The sequence below is a fragment of the Aedes aegypti genome, chromosome 3, assembly GCF_002204515.2.
Source record: "Aedes aegypti strain LVP_AGWG chromosome 3, AaegL5.0 Primary Assembly, whole genome shotgun sequence".
In the NCBI taxonomy this organism is placed as follows: domain Eukaryota; kingdom Metazoa; phylum Arthropoda; class Insecta; order Diptera; family Culicidae; genus Aedes; species Aedes aegypti.
In genome coordinates, this window is record NC_035109.1 from 89490697 (window position 1) to 89508037 (window position 17341).

At 36.6% G+C, this 17341-nt stretch overlaps 1 protein-coding gene across 1 annotated transcript in view; it reads right to left on the bottom strand.

Annotated features, from left to right (window-relative positions):
* The window catches only part of LOC5566156 (uncharacterized serine-rich protein C215.13), a 141326-nt gene that overhangs the window by 89328 nt on the left and 34657 nt on the right, over positions 1–17341 (bottom strand). Inside the window, exon 3 of the mRNA XM_021852572.1 lies at positions 16490–16899. Coding sequence (XP_021708264.1) covers positions 16490–16577 — 88 coding nt within the window. The 5' untranslated portion in view covers positions 16578–16899. The remainder of the gene's footprint in view (positions 1–16489; positions 16900–17341) is intronic.

Below are 17341 nucleotides of genomic sequence, written 5' to 3' on the forward strand. Positions count from 1 at the left end.
TACTGAAATCTGTGAGATTGTTCTAGAAAATTCGAAGAAAAACCAAGTTGTTTTGTCACATTGGTAATTATGACCGCATAACAATCACATTGTGATTATAAGTGGACCTCGTAATGTGATAGCAATGAAATTTCTATCAGAATTATTTTCTGACAATTCACCCAGTATACGATATGAGCTGTACAAAATATCAGCCCAAATAAGCAATTTTGAGTTTCTGGTAATTTTTAGAAATTTTAGTTTCCTCCCATACTGCCATAAAATGTACACTTGGTGTTCCATTTACTCAATGCCTACTTTTGTCAAATGTTACAAATCTGCAGTTATGGGCAGTATAGAAATATCAAGAGAAAATGTTTGCGAAAACTCTGTAGGAATTCCTGGAGCAATCCCTGGAAGGAGAAATTCCTGAAGGAATCCCAGTAAAGATTATACTGGAGGAACCAATGGACGAATTTCTGGAGAAACTCTTGTAAAATCTCTAAGAGAATCCATGTAAATATTTTCCAGCAGAAATACCTGGAATAATCTTTGGAGGAATCCCTAGTGTAACACCTGACCACAGATCAGAACAGGTCTAAAGAATCTAGTAATAATCAAAAGTTTTCCATGGAGGAATTCCTTGAGGAATCGTCGGAGGAATCTATGTCGAAATCCCTAGTGGAATTCCGGGAAAAAACGCTGTAGGGATTACGATACAAATTATCTTGGAGGAATTTCTAGTACAATCTCTGAATTAATCTTCGAAGGAATTGCAGAAGAAATTTCTGGAATTTGCTGTAAATATGCAAAAGTCCATACTAAATCTCATCAGAATCCTTATAACTAGTTTGTCATAGATCAAGGACCAGTCAAACTAGTTCAGACTAGGCTTCACCCAGAAGCAGTGACATCATCCCAGAAATCCACGAACGGAATACTTCATGAATCCGTCCAGTACTATAAAGAGAAGATCTAAAAACACTTGGTGTTCCATTTACTCAATGCCTACTTTTGTCGAATGTTACAAATCTGCAGTTAGGGGCAGTATAGAAATATCAAGAGAAAATGTTTGCACAAACTCTGAAGGAATTCCTGGAGCAATCCCTGGAATAATTGCTTGAAAAGTTACCGAAGAAATTTTTGGAGAAATTCCTGAAGGAATCCCAGTAAAGATTATACTGGAGGATCCAATGGACGAATTTCTGGAGAAACTCTTGTAAAATTTCTAGGAGAATCCATGTAAATATTTTCCAGCAGAAATACCTCTAAGAATCTACTAGGTAATTTCTAGCAAAATCAGACAAAGAACTTTTCTATAATCAACTAAAAGCCTTATTAATTATATACTTATACACTATTCAGTATTTCATCAAAAAGAACTTTCAACTGGTCAATTGTCGGCTGGATTCCAGCAAAAATTTAATAAAAAATTTGCCATGAATCTAACAAACATTTCACCAAGAACCCTGCCTGAAATTCCTAAGCCTCTTTTTAAAAACGTTTCAAGGATATTAATCGTTAACTATCACTTTACTAATCAGCCAAAAGTTAGTCATGGTGAGAAGTACGATTTGACGACAGCCTGTGTACCTCCTACAAAAAAAATCTAGTTTTACCCAAAATGCTTGGAATTGAAACAGATCGGTATTCTTATGTTTGCAATACATATATTCTTGGTCATTTGTATTTCCCGGGGTTTTTCCGCTTTTCCCGGATTGATGGACACCCATAAGAAACCATGATTACTTTTTCAAATCTACGTAAGTAATTTTAATACGATTTGGAGACAAATTTTTGAAAGCAAATCAAAGCTGATTTTCGAATCTGTTTTAAACATTATCTACATTTTGACATTTTTTTCTTCACGTGTAGCCTCAAAACGTTATATTGTTTATGTATTTTCTGTTAGATGACCCCAAACTTTCGCCCGAGACTGTAGATGTTTCAATTCAAGAAATATCAATTGAACGAAACATTTCCCAAGTTTTGCAGCATCAACATCACCCAATCTGAGTTAACAAATGCCGAGACGTGTCTCAAACTTATCATTTTTTTTTTTTTGACAGAGTATTTCATAAATTGTACTGAAACGCGGTTCTTCGCCAGCGCCCACGTTCTTTGGTCAAGAAGGCGAATGCACAGAAAACCGCTGGGTGGCGCAAAGCACGTAAACGAGCTTCCATCCAGCAGCAGCAGCAGCAACTCGCCTCGAACGACCTCGGATGACTCCTCAAAGCGGCGCGAAACCTGAACCAAAACAAAAATTACGAAATCTTTGCGCGTTGGTGTGTTTGCGGTGTTCGCGATCGCGACAGCAAAAGCAGCATGTGCGGAGGAATAGCGGTATGCTGTATAGTGGTTTGAAGGCGACTAAAACCTTAAAACATCAAAGTAATTTTCTCTTAAAAGTAATATTTCATCTCGACTTCTTTAACAATTTTGTGGTTTGAAGCAGATTCATTGGATTTTAAATTTATACAATTATTTGAGCGGACAAGAGGCATATTCAACACCATTTTTTTTAAATAGCATGACGTACTACATGGAATTTGAAAAAGTCCATAATGATTGAATATGTCAAATGTATAAGTCAATCAAAAATACAATCATTTAAATAAGATTTTGAGATTTTAGCCGATATTTGCTCTAGATCGAACCACTGTGCGCTGCTGTAGCCTTGCTCAAAGTATGTAATAATCGAGCTTTCGGACCGGCTCGTGCTCGCGCTGACACCACACGCTCTCTCGTCGAGGTCCGGACGATGGTTGCTTGCTGCTAAAAACGCCATCGAATATTTCGCAAACCCTACAACACTATTAGGTGAAAGATTGAGTGCCCGGTCGTATAAGTTATAGGCCCCCCGGTCCCGGTCTGATAAATGTGCATATAAGCCGCAACCGAGGGCTCAGATCCGTCGTAGATCGTAATGCTATTGACCGGTTGAATTGATTGGTGGTGTTGCACGTATACTTATCGTCGTTTATATGGCTCAGTTTTGGAAAAGTAGTCCAAGCTGAAGATAATATCTGGGACCCTACAGAATGTTATTGTCGTGAATCGCAAGAGCTCTCTATGGGAAAGACATGTATCGGTCCATGATCGGAAATGTATCGCAAGTTGCAACAAGCTTGATAAATAAAAGTAGCGAACGAGAGCCCCAAAGAGAGAGCGATGACAAAACATGTTTTTCTCTCTCGTTTACCATGGAAGTAGGTGTTTTATTCTACTGGCATGATAAGCAATTCCCGAACATCCTATAGCAATACTGCCCCTAAGGATTGGAGCTTGTTTGAATGGATTTTATTATTCCCTGTATCCCCCGATCTAATCAGAGCTGTAGCAGAAAATGATAAACAGTCTCTCTTTATGTGTGGCGGATCATAATTGATACAAAGCGATAAGTGAGAGATATTCACAATTCTCTCCGAATTTAATCCCTGATCAAGCAGGACAAAGAGCGACTGAGAGTCTAAAAAATAAGCCACATTCCTAAAATAAGCAAAACAACCATATCTCAGAGGACACATAAGATAAATTGCCAATTGGGTCCTAAAATTTGTAATGAAATCTTGTTTTTATTTAATAACACGAAAAAGCATGTTACTGTAATTACTTTAGCAATTTTTCCCGCTCAAATAATGGCTATATCATGTTTAAACTTTAATTTAAAAATTTGGTCCATAAATGAACCTTGACACTTTTGATCATGTTTGACGTTCGCTTAGTCGACAAAAACACCACAAGGGTTTTAGTTCGACCACTGGGGTTGTTCCTATCTGACATTTCGTAAGGGACACGGAAAACAAAATACACCCAAAATTTGAGTTTAAGCCAAAGGATGTGACAAAATCTAATAAAAATTTTTTTTTTGGCTTAAACCAACGGAAAACATTAGAAAATTGAGTAAACATGTGTTTTTGGCCTAAACTTATGCGTTTGGCACTAAAATTGGGACAGGGCTTTAGGACCCAATTATTGTACGGTTAAGGAAGCAGCGTCAGTAATTTGGCTGTCAAATATGTCAGAATCCATTGAACTTAAACTGAGTTTCGCTCAAAACCAGCAAATATATTCGGCAATCAGATTTCCCATAGATTTTTGTGCTTTTTAATTGATTTGCCTGACTTTTTTCCACATTCATGATCCCTTGCTAAAATCCAATTGTTGCACACTTTGAGTCCAATTATTGCACACATCTTTAGTTTTGCTTTTTGTGTGGAGTTGACTCGCTAATGTAATTGAAAACGATGTGATACAACATTCTAAACAATAAATTTAACGAATTACGAAAAGTTTGCACGACAATTCGATGAAATAATGACTTTATCAGGAGTGCAAAACTGCATTTTGTTCTGTCAGTTTTGTTTATATTCTGTAACAATGGCCATTGCATGTCTCGCGGCGCTTACTCCATAGCCAATAAATTAGGCTACAGCTACAGACGGTGCGCCAATTATAGAACGCTTTAATATTTACAATGAAGAACCATGTTTTTCTATTAAGTTCTCCTCGCACTATGAAACCACAACATAAATCTCCATTTTTGTAGAAAAAATTTGAAATCCATTTAGATTTGACTTCGGTAGGAGCTATTTCATTGCGGGAAATATTTGAATCATGACGTAACAATTTGGGTGCTACTTGACTAGCGTTGCACACGATAGTTTATTTTCGCTTTAATTGCATGATTTTGAGCTTTTGAAAGAGAAATAAACTGCTGGTAGCTGGAATTAAATATTCATTAGTGTTTTGCATCAATATTAGGGTTTCAATTCATTGCCATCAGTGTAATATTCCCCGAATATTGGCAAGTGTGTAACAATTGGGTGGTGTGCAATAATTGACAATCTACCCTACATATAAGAATTTCGTTGAGGATTTTTCGTGACATGTCGTCAGACTCCGAGCATTTTGTCAAGAAATTTCATCAGAAATTGATTCAACGAAAATTTTTATTATCAAATTTTCAGCACATACTCGGAGATTCCTTTTTATCCATTTTTAATTTCACGGATTTTCTTAGAAATTCCTCTAACGTTTTCGTACGTTCAAAATCATCACCAGGAATATTTCTAAAGATGTCTTCAGTAATTACTCCAAGATTATTCCTGTAAATTTAAAAGGAAATTATTAGATTATCATGAATATATCCAATGATTCTTTTATGGAGTTTTCTAGGATTCTAGCGAGAATCCCTTTAAGAATGTCTCTAGGAATTAGTCGGAAGATTCCGTTCGAGGTTTTTTGAATTACTCAATGCAATGCCTAATGAACTTCCTCATTAATTCAAATAGTAATTTTCCACAGATATTCCTAGGATTTCCTTCAAAATTTTCGTATCGAGCTTTTTTATGCATTTGAACAACAATTTCAATAGGAATATCTCCAGACTCCTTAGTGTAATCGCTCCAGATTCTAACAGAATATTCTAAAAATTAGCCCTGGAAGTGCTGCTGAAATTTATCATGGAATTAGATAGTATTTACGAAAGTTTACCAAGAAGACGAGAGTTGGTATCCGTAGTTTATGCACTATCCGGGAAACATTTGTTGCTGACAATTACTGCAAAGCGTTTAAGTGACTCGATCATTTAACCACCTATACTGTTATTATTGGCTTAATTATACCGTTACGATTGAATTTGCAAAACAATCACCATCAAGCAGACAAACAAACGAAAAAACAACCCTACACTCATCAAACACATAGCGTCCAACAAAAATAACTAAACAACATTGTTCAAGTGGCAATCGGAGCAAATTGGTTTAAAAGGGTGCAATTGGATTCCCCTGTTTACCAAACTCTATCCATCGAACCCAAACCATTGATCGCGCGTTCGTTGTGCTGTTTGTTACCTTGGGTTCCATAATCCAATCAAAGGAGCTCTCGATCACTTTTCGTTCCTCTCGACATAAAGGCAACAATATTGCTCGCAAATTGGCAACCCTACACAATGTACCATTTCGCCTAACGAATGCGCGAATTGATCCGCGCATTGCGGCGAATTGTTTGACTGAGTTCTTACTGCACTAAAAAAAACCCGAACGCAGGGATGGTAGCGACTGAGTATTCCTATTATGGGAGCTTCAGAGACCTCATGTCGGAACAAAAGAAAGCTAACATTAAATTTGAAGAGCCCAAAAAGAGAACAAACAAGAACCAAAAATTCAAAAAAGAAACAGAAAAGAAGAGATATGAGTTTTTGTATTGATTTTCAATGAATGCAGTTATATATTCCTTTGAAGATATGTTTATGTTTTTTTGGTGATTCCGAAAAGTATTACTCGTGATATTCCGACAAGTATTACTGTATGTATGTTTTCATTAATTTCCTTAGAAATTTCCTCAGAAACTATACCAGGTATTTGCCCATAGTTTATGTCAGAAATTCATTTAGTGATTATTTTACGAACTTCATGAAGAATTCTTGAAAAAGTTGATTAAAGACATTTTTGAGATTTCTACCTGGAATATTTCTAACGATAACCCCACGGGGAACGGATCAGGTGTAGTGGATAGAACACACGCCTTTCACGCCGAGGATCTGGGATCGAATCCCATCCCCGAGATAGTCACTTATTATGTAAAATTTATAGTGACGACTTCCTTCTAAGGGAAGTAAAGCCGATGATCCCAAGATGAAATAGCCCTGGGCTGAAAACCTAGTTAGTTTTTAACTCCATAAATTATTCCATCAAGAATTCCTCTAGAGACATTTTCAAACAAAAAATTTCGAAAAAAAAAAATCTAAAGTGAACGCAATGATTTTTCGTTCAGGACGCTTTAAAGAATTCAAGCAATAGTTTGTCCAGAGATGCCTTCCCTGATTTCTTTAAGACTTGAACTAGGAATTTCCCTAAGAATACCATCAAGAATGACCCTGAATTCATTCAGAGGATCCTTCCGCAATTCTATGACAAAATTTCCAAGGAAATCTTTAAAGAATCAATCCATCCAGGTTTTTTTCTAAAGAAAAATAGCAATAGTAATTCAATTTCCTAGAAATTATTGGAGAAATTCCTGAAAACAATAAAGAGATATTTCTAAAAGAAATCCTAAAAAAATTTTTCTTTGTTTAAACTTCTGTTAAAGTATTCCTGATTAACTGTTGCCATAATGCCTGAAATAACTTTTAGACTCTCTGGGAAATCTTCTAGATAAATTGCTAAGATAATTATAAAAAAATATATTCAATTCCTTGCAGATCCAGCAGAATTCCTTGAAAAACGTTGAACGGAATTCCCGAAGAAACCTCTGTAGGAATGATTTGAGCAATAACTGGAGTAATTGTTGAAGTATTGCGGGTCTGAAACATTAAATGAAATTATGATGAAATCATAGAGATTTCATGTGAAATTTGCTGGGAATAACTACTGGAATCTGTATGACATGTTGGCAAATTCCTAGAGAAACTTTATGAGGAATCTCTTATCGAATTTATTGATGAATTCCTGGAAGAGCTCCCAACAGATGGCCTAGAATAATCCCCTGAGGAGTTTTCAAAGCTGGTAGAAAACGTGGATGAGTTCTTCAAGAAACCCACGTCCCACATGAAAATGTCTGGAGGAATTCGTTCTAATTTGATTTTGAAACACGATCGAAGCAAGCGAAGAAAAACGTCCTATCTGTTGCGGTCCATGATCGGCAATGTATCGCAAGTTATAACCAGTTTGATAAAGCAGAGCAATGAACGAGAGCCCCAAAGAGAGAGCGTTGGTAAAACCCGTTTTTCTCGCTCATTTACCATTGGGATAGATGTTTTATTTAACTGGCATGATAAACAATCCCCGAACATCCTATAACAATGACCCTCAGGTTTGGAGCTTGTTTAGACGGGTTTTATCAATGTCATGCACTGGTATCCCTCGATTAAATGAGATCTGTAGCAGAAGATGATAAACAGGCGCTCATGGTGTAATGCGGATCATGATTGTTACAGAGAGCGATAAGTGAAAGATATTCTGAATATTCTCAGAACCACTGATTACGACAAATATTACTGCCCGTATTTCTTTACGTTTTTATTTTCATTATTTTCTTTAGGAATTTACCCAGAGCTTCCTTCACATATTACGCCAAAGATTTCTTGAGGATTTCATTTAGTGAGTTTTACTAACATTACATAAGATACCGCGGGGCTAGTGGGTAAATGGGGTAAGTGAAAATAATTGATATATGCATAAACCTTTGAGGCCATTGAGAACATTACGATAGGTAAGAGATTTCTGAGATTTTTCAGCCATTATTGCATAATAGAGCGAAATGTTGATAACCTGTTAACTATCACTCCGTACACACTTAAATTATTTTACGGATTCCTGTAAAAATCTCAACAGCTGAACAGTTCGGTGAAATAAATTAACGGAGTACGGTAAATTTTTACAGTATTCGGTGAAAAATCACCGGAATCCGTAAAATTTCGACGGAATTACGGTGTTTTATTTCACCGAACTGTTCAGCTGTTGAGATTACGGTGAAATTCACCGTAAGAGCTTAGTGTGTAACAAGTAGGCGGCGTGAAATCTTGATTTAATATTTTCAGTAGAAAAAAGTTGCGGAAAAAAATATTATGTACCACTTCTAAGTTGTCCCCTCTGACAATTTTAAACTACAATAAAAAAAGTTTTAGAATTAATTCGACATAGACTTAAAAATAACTAAATTGAAACACCGTCAATTGCCAAAATGAATTAAAGAACAATGAATTGGATCCGGCTGTACCTCACTAATCTTTTCAGCAATTTTCCTCTTCTAGTGCATCCAGGACCTCAAATAATACGTTAAATTTTACCAAAACTATGTTTCTTCCGATATAACTAACTTCTGCACCATGAATCACCAAATTTGAACATGATAGCAAATCACCTAAACAATGTGCTATAGCTTATCAGGATCGGGAGCCGTGATATAAAACTGATCGATCCGACAATAAACGGAACGAACACATCGTTTTGTCAGGGATTTCCTCCCAGATACTAGTTTAAATCATTTTCTAAAATTTAACAATTATTCTACCGAAAAGCTAAACATTACATATAATTTGCAATTGGATTAGATGGACAAATTGATGTGAAGATTTGCGAAAAAGTTACACGTCTTCTCAGTGAGAATCGAACTCGCGACTCCCCACGACAATTTGTCCATCTAATCCAATTGCAAATTATATGTATATATCATACATGTATATATATTATATGTTATTATATGTTTCGGTAGTTGTTAAACTTCCACTCGGCTGGTTAGCCGTAAACCACAATTCATAATTAAAAACAAGTAACTATTCTACGATTTTTTTTGTATTTACCGAAAAATTCTCTTACAAGATTTTGAGATTTCAATCAGAAACATCTCTATGAATATTTTTAGGAAGTGCTCTAGGGATTCCTGCTAAGACTCCTTCAGAAATTCTTTGAATAATTTTCAAGGATGTTTTCAAATATGTTTTCCAGTCATTTTTCCAGGGATGTCTTCGGGAAAATGACAAGAATTGCTAAAGAAATTATTGGTTAATTTTTAAAATTCGAGACGGAAAACCCACCAAAAGCAACATCTGATGAAACTTGATTAAGTTCTTAAAGGATTTCTTAGACAAATAGCTATTATTTGAAAAAAAAAAATCAAATCTCTGGACAATTCCAGCATTTTTTTTTATTATCGGACAAAATCCTTGAATAAATTTATGTAGAAATGATCGGAGGTATAGTTATTGCAGTTTTCGTTGGTTAGAAACCTTGAATGGACTTTTGAAGAATCCATGATGATTTTATTTGAAAAATAACTTGAGTAATTGCAGGAAAAAAACTGCAGGAGTAATCCTTGAATGAAATTCTGGAGAAATTCCTAGACAAATTTCTGGATGAACATGTTTCTTGAAGAGTATTTAACATATTTTCTCGAAAAGTCACTGGAGTATTGTTTTTAGCCATTCCTGAGAGTAAATTTGCGTAAACTAGCGTAGGAATTCATGCGAAAATGTCTGGAAGGATAACTGAAGAACGGTCGAAAAATTAGTCAAAAAAATATCTGAGGTAGTCTCTAAGAAATTACTGGAGGTAGAAGCGTTAGAGTGCACAAGTATTTCCTGCAATAAATTCTGGAGAAACTCCTCTATGACTCTCTTGAAACACCGCTAGAAGAATTTATGGCATAATTGGTAGATGAATCACTTGAAAAATTTATGGAGAAATCTTCGAAGAAGTCCCTGGAAGACTAGTCTCTAAATAAAATACCCAGAGGCTAAATCCTTTAAAAAATATACCTGCTATTAATTTATATGGAAATTTATGTTTCATTGTGTTTTCATTATTATTCATTATTTGTATTGATTAATCTGTTAAGACTTTATTTTTCGCTTTGAGCACGAATTTTATCTGTTAATTTCTCCTTACTAGAGATAAATTGGAAGCATACCTTAAATTTTTATCATGCAGTCATCGAGTTCAATATCTTTGTGAAAGAAGACTTTAAAACAGGCGAGCCCAACGTACGGGCTGCGGGCTGCATCCGGCCCGCCGCTTCATTTTGTGCGGCCCGCGAAGAGCTTGCAGACCCTTCTCATACCTGGCCCTTTCACAGTTCTAGAAACTTGATGTTTGAACATTTCAAAGATGATTATTAAAAATTAAGATTCTTCAAATTTTTGGTTTTTTATTTTGAATATTTTTCATACTTTTTGGATCTGTCTAAATACGCTTGATTTCTAAATTGAACGATCCATTTGTAAAAAAAGCTATATTTTATGAGGATCTAACAAAAAAAAAATTCTGTTATAAAGACAACATTTATATAAAGTTCGACAAGGACAATGCGTTAATATCAAGATCGAATAAATGTTGTCTACAAAAAGTTTAAGGCATAACACAATATCGCTGAATCATCTTGCAAGAATCATATTTCTGAGCATGAATTTTATGCACAAGATTGGGCAGATTACACAAATTTCATGAATAACTAAGGCAGGATTCACACAAAATGTTGAACAAGATTGTTATAGAATCATATTAGGAATTCACAAAATGCTAGACATGGTTATTGATGATAGATTGGCTTTTCAGTCTTGACAAAATAAAATAACAGTTTTTTGATTTTGTCAAGACTGAAAAGTCAATCTATCATCAACAAGGAACTACAGTCGAACTACCAACAAGACATGGTTATCACCGAATGCAGGATACTATTCTGGGAAAGATTATCTATTGTGATAAGATAATACAATAAATTTCTAATAAATTTCATGCTGAATTCTGAGTAGGACAGACTTTTCCAGATTCTAGAACAGGATTTTTGGATAAGATTGGGGTTTGACGAAATCCTGAGGACAATTTTCACAGAATAACGCAAAATCTGGAACATCAATCTTAGAAAACTCTGAACAGGATTTTCAAATAATACTACATGAAATTTGACCAGAGTTTAACAAAATGATATGATAAAACCCCGGATATTTTAAATAAAATCTTGGGCAATATTCTCATAGGGTTCAGGGCGGAGTTTCCAAAAGCTTGGGTTTAATTTAAGCGAAATAATGAGCACAATTCTCACATAATCTTCGGAAAGATTACCACAGAAGTAAATGTATTTTAAAGCTCTTCAAAATAAAGTTTTATAACTTCTAAATCGTTGAGTCAAAAAAAAAATGCTGGATTCAGAAAAGTTTGGCCTGCCGCACAATGTTATTTCTGAGATTTGGACCGCGATTCAAAAAGGCTGGCCAGGCTTGCTTTAAAACGTTAAAGATGGGGTGAGATTCTCCACAGGACTTATCTCGAACATTCGCCCATATCAAATGATAGAATGGATTCATACCTGGGGTGCTGGAGATATTTTAGAATGAACGGCTAGCTCATTTTGAAGAGCCGTGGTTGAACTTTTTATAAATGTTGTTCAAAACCTTTGACATAGTATCGATCTGAGTTGTGTCTAACCGAAGGTACAAACCTCTTCCTCAAAGAACTCCTATAGAACCACTGCATTTAATTTTTATTAAACTTCAACAACAAAAATAAAGGCACATCAAAGCCGTATGTCGCAAAGCCATGAAAAACATGTTCTCTAAGACCACCTCCATCTTAACGAATTGATATTTTCAACGCTTTTTCTTACTTTTAGCGAACAAAACCTTCAAACTTTTTTGCTTTAATGCATTTTTTGGGTTAGTAAGAAAAAGAAATATGACAAAAATCGTCCAGATAGCGAAGTTATGTCAGGGTATTCTACAGTAATCATGAATTTAATTCACTCACGAAAACAATAAGAATCGCTTGTGGTTGCTGAATTCTCGTTCTAACAATTTTCGCATTTTTTTTATTGGGCCGTACTGTAATCCATCCAATATTTCAGTGGAAGAACTCCTTTGAAACTTTTGAAAGAAATCCCTGTGGAAATTGCTTAAGGTAGCTGCAGTTGATTTCCTTGACCAAACTTTGGATAAATTTTTCAAAGCATCCCTTGAAAAATCACTGGAGGAATTTTGAACGAATTCCTGGGAGATTTGTTAGGGAATTTAAATATATTTTTTTAAACGATATCTGTAGGAGCCTCTAAAAATACTTCAGAATGAAATCTCTGGAGAAATTACACCAACAATTCCTGAAGCTTGTCCTCGAGAAGAAATTCCTGAAGAACCTGTGGAATAACCGCGAAAATGTCTCTGAAAAAACTGACTTAAGGACCATTTTGACCAAGTTACCTTAAACGAAACCTGCTACTGGCCCTGCAAACGCATCGACGAATCGATATGCCCGTGGGCGAGTATTGTTTAGATTGCCCAATTATTATTAACCAACACTCAATCGTCAGACAGGCAGGCGAGGCACCAATAACTAGCACCTTCAACCAACAAGCTTGCGGGTACAAACCAATTGACGCAAAAAACAATCGAATCAATATCGACAATCCTAGTTGTTGGAAGAAGGCCCCATGCAGCTTCTTGTTTGGTTCGAGTGAAGATATTCGCAAAAAAAATGGATCAATATGAAACGTAAACACTGATAAAAAAAAAACTGATCCAATGATATCGACTAATAAGTGACATAATGAGAGATCAGATTCGCAGCAGCAGCAGCAGCAGAAAAAAATCCTTCGATATGGATATACAGCTGCTGCAAAGGTTTACCCACTGAAACGCAAACGGTCTGAATCGGGGCCAGTAGTACCAATCCGACGACGACTACCACGTCCCAAATGTGAATGGAAAAACAAAAAGAGGCAAATGAGAAAGATATGCCATGCCTTAACCGTGTGCTTCGCCAGGGACCCTCCGATCGTTGTTAGCCCAGTAGCAGGGGGCCAAACTAGAAACTGCATCGGTGGACCCCCGGATGATTAGTATCTCCGGCAAAATATTTTGCTCTTTAGACAGGCGTTCGTCGCAATTGCATCATTAATTGTGTACCAACTGGCTCTGGGATGCAATACCTTTGCTGTTTGCTGCTTGCTTGTTTTCTCTCTCTATCTTTGGTTTTTTCTTACTTCGAGTCGCGCAATTTAATCTTGGGTAGCCGGTTTTTCCATCTGTTGGACATCAACGAGTGCAGTCGAGCTCTTCTTCATGGTGAATCGCGAAAGTTGGTTGTGTGGGATTTTTGAATTAATATCGAACTGCATAGCTTATAGCGACGGCATTGAAAAGGAGACCTTCTCATACTTCTCAAGTATTAAAGTATTCAACCAGAAATTATTCTAACGGTACCTCCATGAATTACCATAGAGATTCCTCTACGGTTTCTCAAAAGATTCTTCCATGAATTTATCAACGAGATTCTCTCATTGAGCAGCATTTCATGTTGGAAATTAGATATAAACTTCTGAAGAATACATGGAGAATATTTGTGAAACTACTAGAGAAATTTGGAAGTAACTGCAGGAATGCCTGAAGTTCTGCCAAAAAATACCTGGAATAATCAGTTGAATAATCGGTAAACAAAATCTGGGAGATTTCCCAGAAACAACCTGAAGAATTACTGTAAGAACTCTTGGAAAATGAAAATGGAAAATGGAAGATTCTGATTCCTCTTTTAAGATACTAGAAACGTCTCTTTTAAGATACTAGAAACGTCTCTAGGGGCCTTCCTTAGCCGAGTGGTTAGAGTCTGCGGCTACAAAGCAAAGCCATGCTGAAGGTGTCTGCGTTCGATTCCCGGTCGGTCCAGGATCTTTTCGGAATGGAAATTTCCTTGACTTCCCTGGGCATAGAGTATAATCGTACCTGCCACACGATATACGAATGCGTAAATGGCAAATTTGGCAAAGAAAGCTCTCAGTTAATAACTGTGGAAGTGCTCTTAGAAATACTACACTGAGTAGCCGGCTCTGTCCCAGTGGGGACGTTAATGCCAAGAAGAAGTAAAAATTAGACAAAAAAATCTTAAAAAACATATTTTTTTATAAAAGTACCCTAAGACATTAGTAGCCCACGAATGCCCGCGATGAGAATAAGTTCATTCTAATTTTAGCAAGAGCTTCAAAGCCGGATACAAATTATTTTGGAAAAAATTGCGATAGACTACTTTCAACTCGTTTGAAATAGTTTTTAGATAAATATCAATAATCCTGTGATACGCCAGTATGTGCATTGCAATCGTAGTAGCCATGAACAGGGTTGCCACATTTATATCTGTATTTTTACTTTGAATTATCTGTATTTCTGTATCCTGAGTCAAAATATCTGTATTTTAAATCTGTATAAAATCCCTGAAGAGTTACCGTAAGATTTCCTGGTAAAAATCCTAAATGAATTCAGTTAATCGCATTAGTGAGGTTTTCTGTAAGAGTTCATGTGGAAATCTGTGGGAAATCTACTGGATCTATAAAAATTGATGGAAGTGGAAGAAATGCTGGAATAATCTGTAGGGGAAATCCAAGAAGCTATCACGGAAGAGCGCATGGAAGAATTTTTGGAACAAACCCTGTGGAGATTACTGGAAACATTAGCTTTGGAACGCTGAATAAACTCTAAACTAAACGAACCCATCCGTTGAACAACTACTGGAAGAATTTCTGGACGAATCATTGGGCTAATTGCTAGAGGAATCTGTAGAAACGAATTGTTGATGCGAACTATGGGACAGTCCATGGACGTATTCCAGAAGGAATATCTTGATAAATCTTTAGTAGAATTATAGGAGCCCTTACTTTTCCATTCTTTTTCCATCTGTGAAGAAATTTTCGAAAAGCTTTTCTTGGCACAAAGATTACTCAAGGAATTGTCATGGTAAATATGGTCAAGGCCTGCTCCAAGATTTTCGTAGCAATTTATTATTTTTCGAAAAATTTCCTTAACCTTCCAGTCGTCGTGCGGTTTGTCACTGTCAAAAACAACCGCGCTGCTGTTGTGAACGAATTGCGAGGTTTTTTCAGGAGCGTTGTACAAAATACAACAGCCCGACAAATGAACTGTTAAAATGTTTTGATTAAAACATTAGAAGATTAAAAACATGAAATAGTACGAAAAATTCTGAGGTTACTTCTGAATCGTAGATGAATAATGTTCTATGAAACGTCGTTTCAAGTTTTCGATACTCTTCCTCATAACATAAACCTAGATAAATATAATCATTTAGAAATTCTGTGTTTGAAACAATCAGAGCTGACACGCAACACCAGAAACTGGTGCAACATAGTTTGCAAACTTGTTCCCAACGTCGATCGGTTGATTTGATGGATTCGTGTTTCAGACTGATCAGCCCTGTGCCTCACTCCGCCAGTAGCTGGCGTGTGCGCCATCTAGATTAAACCCATCCAAAAGTTGCAGTTACTAAGACAAATCGTCACTTTTACTCTCGGCCTAGTCGAACCGTGCTGAATAGATGATTTCAAATGATGTAATTGACGGCCGGTTGGATAGCTGCTAGACGTGTGCCAAACACTTTCCTCGAATGCAATATCGTTTTACGACCTGCGCGTGGCTAGGAGCGGCGATAAGTTTTGCGCAGTTATCGAAATAAAATTATGAATTTCAAACGATTTTGAGCAATAAGGAGTGTACCAAAAAGTAGTCGAACATTTATAACAATCTTAGAAATATTGAGTTGTACCCACACGCAATTTAATTATTGGAAACTCAAAAAAAAAGGAAAAGGTGGATTTCTAAGAATCTTGTTATTGATGGTCGGTTTATACACGATAATGGAAATATCAACCGATTGAAACAAAACCAAACAAAAATTTTTTGATTGGAATAGTTTCTATACATAATTATGAAGTAACGTGAGCAGAGTAGCATTTGAAACATTGCTTATAAAAAAGTTATATTTTAAAACAGACTATTCCAATAAAACTTGTAAAGGAGGTATTTTGGAGCAATGTTTTTTGATCGCTTTAAATGGTGTATGAAGTAGCATTTTTGCGGACAGAATTAACATTACATTTTTTTTTGATCAAATATCAGCTATGCTCTGAGATATACCAGTTTGCAAGTGCTTTTCGATTCACCTTTTCACCGAAAAAAGCCGATGAAATTATTTACAAAACTCCTTATATTACCAACTTAAAAAGAGTACCAACTCACCTTTGAGTGATCCGCAATCATTGGCACCGCCGAAATAGTGTCCATGATGGTGATTATGATGATTAACAGCAGCCGCTTCTACGCCCATTTTGCTGTTGCTGTCGCCACTACTAGCACTACTGCTACCACCACCTCCTCCAGCATTGACCGTTAAGGTCGACGTGAGGTCACGTTTAGCACGCTTCTTGCCACTTGCACCTGTGTTCACACTTGCACTACCGCTCGCAACAGTCCCACTATTACTACCACTACCAACACTACTATTGTTCGACGGTGCACTACAATTGCTGTGATTCCCCCCTGCACTAACACTACTGCTGCTGGAAGCACTGGTCGATGTCCCCACGAGAGCCGGCCCAACGGTTGTACTTCGCCAGCTTACGGGAGCACTTTCGGTTGATTCTTCAAAGCTGCAAAAAAAGGAGACAAAATGGTAAAACACTATTAGTGCTGCTATAATGCTAAAAATACTCGAATAGGTACATGGTTCAAGCTAGGTATTTGCCAATCGAAAATTGATCGTCAGCCTTCTCAAGGACAATCCCCGTATCGATGCGTGCCGGGAATTCGACCGTCTCATGAATGACTAATGGCAAAGTTTCGCGCCTTCAGACGTCGCATTGCATGCCAAGAGGACGCGTGCCAGATTGCTTCGGGGGATGACGACGCTAGTCGTTGACGGTGGTTGAGTACTGGTAGTCGGTCGCATATTTCGGCAGTTTGAGATACTACTTAGTTGTGCGCACGCATCTATAGAGAGTGCGCCCAAATCTCAGTACAAGTGAGAGAGTAGACTGGTTCAAATAATGAATAAAATTGTTGCGAATCGGATCTCTACGATTACATTACAAT